This window comes from Mastigoproctus giganteus, chromosome 1, assembly GCF_048544385.1.
Source record: "Mastigoproctus giganteus isolate SK-2022 chromosome 1, ASM4854438v1, whole genome shotgun sequence".
Lineage (NCBI taxonomy): Eukaryota > Metazoa > Arthropoda > Arachnida > Uropygi > Thelyphonidae > Mastigoproctus > Mastigoproctus giganteus.
In genome coordinates this window covers 12,542,808-12,548,807 of record NC_143575.1, presented here as the reverse complement: position 1 = coordinate 12,548,807, position 6,000 = coordinate 12,542,808, and the positions used below count along the sequence as shown (strand labels likewise).

General features: G+C 30.3%; 1 protein-coding gene across 1 annotated transcript in view; it reads right to left on the bottom strand.

Moving 5' to 3' along the window:
• Positions 1-382: 382 nt before the first annotated feature.
• LOC150090555 (vacuolar protein sorting-associated protein 33B-like) overlaps positions 383-6,000 on the bottom strand; it is an 83,718-nt gene continuing 78,100 nt past the window's right edge. The window contains exons 18-20 of the mRNA XM_090378735.1: positions 5,557-5,694; positions 3,996-4,103; positions 383-568 (exon numbers count right to left, since the gene is read on the bottom strand). Of these exons, the coding sequence (XP_090234861.1) occupies positions 4,024-4,103; positions 5,557-5,694 (218 nt within the window). The 3' untranslated portion in view covers positions 383-568; positions 3,996-4,023. The remainder of the gene's footprint in view (positions 569-3,995; positions 4,104-5,556; positions 5,695-6,000) is intronic.

Genomic DNA, 6,000 nt, shown 5'->3' with positions numbered 1-6,000 from the left:
TGGGAGTTTCCATGCCCACTCTTATCTTGATAGAAAATTAGTAAAAGTTTGCATAGTTGTGCTTTAAGCAGTAATGCTTAAAAAAATACTCAAGAGGCAACTAATTGTAATAGCCTAGATGCAAAATTAACCAAACCAACTTATTTCTAGTCTGGTTTTTTTTTTTTTTTTAATGAAATTTTTATATAAAACAATATTTTCTGATGTACATTTCATGGATAAATGAAAGCATAACTCTCAAAGAAGGTAATTCTTTCAAGAACAAGATTAAATCACTTAATTTTACCTTCTTAAGTTGCATAAAATTCATCACTGTTCATCAAATAGAAATTTTTCAATCAAAGAACTCTATGTTGGTTACCCTTGTATTTATACAGTTGGCTTTTGCTAAGTCATTATCAAAAATGTAGTATGGTAGCAACAGGAACATTTCTTATGAAATGCTTTGGTATACACGACATTCGGTAAAACCAGGTGACTGCTACAACGTAAATTTTTCGTCCCCACCTCCTAGATTTTCTTGACATCTTTAAGCGAATAATAGATTCTTCTTATTTGCTTCTTTAACCTAAGGTAATAATAATTTTTTAAAAAAAGAACATATAGTCTGTGTTTTCATGTCATCTAAATGCAAATAACTTCAAAATTTGTAACAGATTACCTTTGCAATTTTTAAATAACAAAAAATTCTTTGGACTAGACTTGTGAACAATATGAAATTAATGCATAAAAAAATAGAATTTTTTAATTCACAACATATGAAAATAAAAATAAAATTTCATATAAAGAGTGCCAAAGGAAAGATGATAAAGTAATATTTTAAATATAGTAATAAGCAGCTAGCAACAGTGATTCCCAATTTTTGTTTTAGTAGCATCCTGAATTTAATCTGAAAACTTCATAATACAGAATAATATATGATTTTCATGTTATATTTGTCATAATATATGATTTTCATGATATCACAGACAACAAACACTCGAATTATTAAGGAAACACTAAACACTTTGCTGTTAATTTTTTAAATGCACTACTTTTATTTTATCCTGTGCAGTTACATAAAAATTAAACAAACTAATTTAGCTCTTGTTAAAATAAGTAAAGCACAGTCCAGATAAACTAATAAAATTATCATACCATAAAACTATAGAACTGTCAGTTTAATCTGTTCCAGGGAAAATAATGGAATCATTAGTTAAATAAATAAAGAAAGAACATCTTGATAGGAGTGGAATCATAATCAGGCATGAGTTTGTTAAAGGAAGATTATGCCTTACAATTCTGATTAGCTACTATGAGATTGTCTCAAGGAAACTGGATACAAACAATTTGGACATCACATATTTAGAATTCAGCAAAGCTTTTGACACTTCCACAAGAAAAACTGCTGTACAAATTGGAACAGTGTGGCATTAGGCAAAAGTTACTGCTATGGACAAAGCGATGATTAAGTGGCAGAAGGAAGAGAGTGATTATAAATGGGAACTGCTCCTCTTGTACTAATGTTTTAGTGGAGTCCCTCAAAATTCAGTGCTGGGGCCCCTTACTGTTTATAATATTTATTAATGATACTAATAAAGACATATCAAGCTTATTGTATAAGTTTGCAGATGATACAAAAGTACTGCCACTGCATGGCAGTAATGCCAGAATAACATAGCAATTAGGTGGTATCACACTCATGGTGATGGAGAACAAAAGAAACCTAATAAATGGTTAGTTGGACATGAAATTCTCTGAGCAGGGCAGACAGGCTGCTTAAACAGCTCATGGGGTTTTGTCAGTGATATACAGGAACTTACCAGCAGGAACAAACAGTGATTATCCCACTGCAGAAGACAATAGTTAGGGTGCATCTTGAGTACTGCATACAGGTATGGAAAGCCTCATTTCAAGAAATGATGTGCCTGGAACAGGTGCAGAGAAGAGCAAGCAGATTAGTCAAGAATGCAAAGGGGTACTCTTGCTATAGAAGACTTCAGTGCTGCAAATTGCAGCACTTGTGGAGTGACCTGATTGACATGTTTAAGGCTTTAAATGCATTGAGTAAACTTAATGGCGATGGCACTCTTATTCTTTGTTACACACAAGGCAATACACAGAAAGAGGACATAAACTTAAATTGAAAAAAGGACGGCTGCAAGACAGATGTGTGCAAATTTGCTTTCAGCCAAAGAGTAATTGACTGTTGGAACAAATTATCATCTGGTGTCATGAAAGTAAGTAGTTTAAATAAATTTAAGGAACAATTAGACATATTATTAGAAGGGATGGACAAATAAGGCTGGCAGTTTTTTTTTTCTGATACTATATAAGCTTGTTTCCTTACATCATTTGCCATTTCTAATAATAATAATACATCAGAATTCAACAGCTAAAATAAAGTGACATTCTTGATGTGCAATATTCTAGATAAAAGCAGTGTACCACTCTCTTCATCCAGACTACAGTTTTGGTGGTGACTCAGAAGACTTAAAACTATCTTCTATTCATTCAAAAAATAAAGACCATTTAAGCCGAGGAGAAAATACAGTACTGCAATTCTGCAAGAAATTAAATTTACAGAAGAAAAAAGTTTTGCTGTTTGGGGATATGAAGTCATTTCCTCCTGACTCCAGCATTATGATTTGGCTGATAAACAATTGCTAATGTAACTGTTTTCAAAGGGGTAGTAGTGAAAATTGCCACTTGCACAGGAAATTAAAAATAAAAATTTAACTGCAGTATAGAAAACTACAATATGTAGTAAAACATCACTAATCAATCGCAGGAAATTAAAAACAGAACCATAACTTTAGTATAAAGTTTCATAAACTATTTCTGAATTTCTTACATCACACTATGAGTATAATGGCTGCAACAGAGATAGAGGAAAGAGAGTAATTGAACTCATGTTCTCAATAGCAGGTCTTTGTCATAGAAGTCACAGGATGGAGTTGATATGTTAGGAATGCTAGGATTTTGGGGTGCTAAACTATCAAATTAACCCTATAACCCTGACCTATAAAACTGTGTTAGAAAACTCTTTCCTGATGAGCCAAAACAGTCCTTTGGCTTTCTTATTCAAAATTTGACAAATACAGTAATGAATACCATACATATAAAATTTGAAATTTGATCCTGCAAATTATGAAAATTTATTTGCTTTTTCATCTATTTATTCTCTGCTCAAAGAAGAAACTGATAATCAATACTAATTTTATGGTATAAGTAAAAAATTAATAAGGATAAAAAATAGTAAAATCAATATTAATAAACTAATAAAATTATTTGGGAAGTACTTACAGCTGCCATTTCAATCAACTTATATAAAGCTATAACAATAGTAATTCTAGTCTAAGATTAATTTAGAAGAGTTATGGTCTTCTGGTATCTCATGAAAACATTGAATAACAGAATCAATGTTATAGCTGAATAGGCAAAATTCATGTTAAATGAGGAAATATTTGATGGAATTCTGTTTTAGGCCAGATTATGAACATCAACATACATGGCCATTAGGTTGGGTTGAAGAAGGAGTATAAGAAAGGGATTAAATTTTCAAAATTGGTCATGAAGGTTTTAGCTAGAAGGGTGGGTGATAAGGAAAAAAGCTGACTTTCACATTTAAAAAACCCATTTTGAACTAATAATAACCGACAGGGTAGCAAGCTCATTTGATTACAGTTGTTGCTTTTATTTTCTGTGCAACATGACTTTTAAACAATATATTAGAATGAAATATCAGATTACCCAGACCTTTTAATTCAAAAATATGAATTTTTGGATTCCTATTTTGAATTAACAAGGTTTCCTGTATTGTGGCAAATCTCAGAGTAGGTTAAGAATATACTGCTAAAAATAAAAAAAAATCAGACCTAGCATAAATACAATATAAAGTTTTCCTCCCATAAAGAAAAAATTTTTTTCATTAAAAAATTATTTTTCTTTAAAAGTATGAAGATTTCTAACTAAAATGTTTCAAGTTATTCAGGTATATATTTGCATTTACTTACTTTTAACAGGGGCTAGGTGCACCTAAAATTATTGTACATCAGGTATCAGAAGCTTCAAGAAAGAGTTCCCATTCACCATTGATGTTGTTGCCACTAAAATAGTACAATCTGAAATGTGAAATATTTTACAACTGCATGTAAAGCCCAACACTAGGAGGAGAGAAAGAGAATATGAAATTTTAATTTATTGTGCAGCTGTGATATAGGGAACATAAAACAGTTACAAGTATTTATGAAGTTTACTAGAAGCTAGCAACTGGAAGCTAGCTGTGAATAGCATCATCCTTGATAGAGAGAAAAGCACTAGTGCAAAATGAAAACAGTATGTAAAAAATACCTGATATGATGCTAAAAAAAATCCTGAGCCAAATGATAATTCAAAGCTTCTTTTGCTGCTTTCATCAACAACAACTTACCAACATTTAAAGATAGAAGTACAAATACACAGTAGAAACACAACTTTAGATATAAAGAACTGTCACTAGTTCATAATTTTATATTATCTCAGTTCTATTTTATTATTATAAGATCTTTTCAACCAAACATATTTTCATAATTCAATAGTGCCTTGAGGAATGCAAGCTAATTCTGAGGGGGGGGGCTACAAAAAATTTTATACTGAAATCAGGTTTGACAGCACATCAGTAAAAGAAGCCACAGTATGCCAAACTAAAATCAGTTCTGCTTCAAAAACTGCACAATTTTTTTATACAAAATGACAACAATTTTACAATGACACACAATTTTAAACAATGACAACTTTTTAATTAAATGAATTATCTCTCTCTCTCTCTCTCTCTCTCTCTCTCTCTCTCTCTTTTCTGTGTTTTGCAACTCAAAATATATTTTTTTCTATCTTATATTTGTATTATTTAATGTAAAATGAGTTCTTAAGTTCATTTTAAACAAAAAAATAAATTACTAATACTTTTTTGATAAAATAACAAACAAAAATGCTCTCAAGGAAAAGGGAGGAATAAAATAGGGAGAAATGCACTGCTGCAACAGTGCTTTTTCTCCCTATTGCTTCGTGCTAATCACTAATGGTCAAAAAATACTGGCTTCACTTAAACATTTTAAATACTGCCTTGTAACCATATATTGTCCCCTATATTACTGCTGCAGACAACATTCCTTTGATGTTTAATTGTTATTTTACAAAAAAATTTTCCAATACTTCTAATGCTTCAAACAAAAAAAAAAACTCCATTAGCTAATTTTGAAACAAAAAACTTCTAATGGTTATTCTAGAATAAAAGCTTGGTTATTTTAAAGAAAAATTATGGCTGCTATACAATAAAGCTTACTTATATCAAAAAATTAATAGACAAAACAAGAATCCACTTCATAGATAAGACAAAAATCTTAAGTATTTAAAAGTGAATTGCTTTTCTTTAACTTCACTCCATTTATAGTTTACTTATTTTGTTCTGTAACATTCTTAAAAGATTTGTCAGACATCACTGTATAAAAGTTGTTTTATAAAAAAAATTGGGCTACATTTTGCATACTAGCACAAGATTAAATGGTTTTTTTATTTATTTTTTTTTATATGACTCACTTTTAAGTTTGCCTAGAAGTCTCAGACTTGCCACTTCTGCATATGTAACCCCACCCAGAAAACAAACAAGGATGACTTTTGATGAACCAGGTTTTAATGATGATGGACTGGACTGCTCTGATGTACTGGAGCTGCCAGCTGAAATAAAATTTCAAATTCACCCATTAGATAAATTATAAGGTAAACAAGAAGAGCTCCATTAAGAAAACAACTCATTGACATAAAATAAATAAATTTTAACTAATTACATCTTTCTAAAATCTTAGAGTAAGAGCTTTATAAAATTCTAAAATCCAAGTAAAATCTGAAAAAAAAAAAAAAAAAAAAAAAAAATCTACAGGGAAGAAAATAACAAAAATCACTTTTGAGCTTAAAACATCAAAATTATTTCATCACCAAACAATGCTATCTCAAGTTATTACAAATTTTCCTTTTATAGGTAAA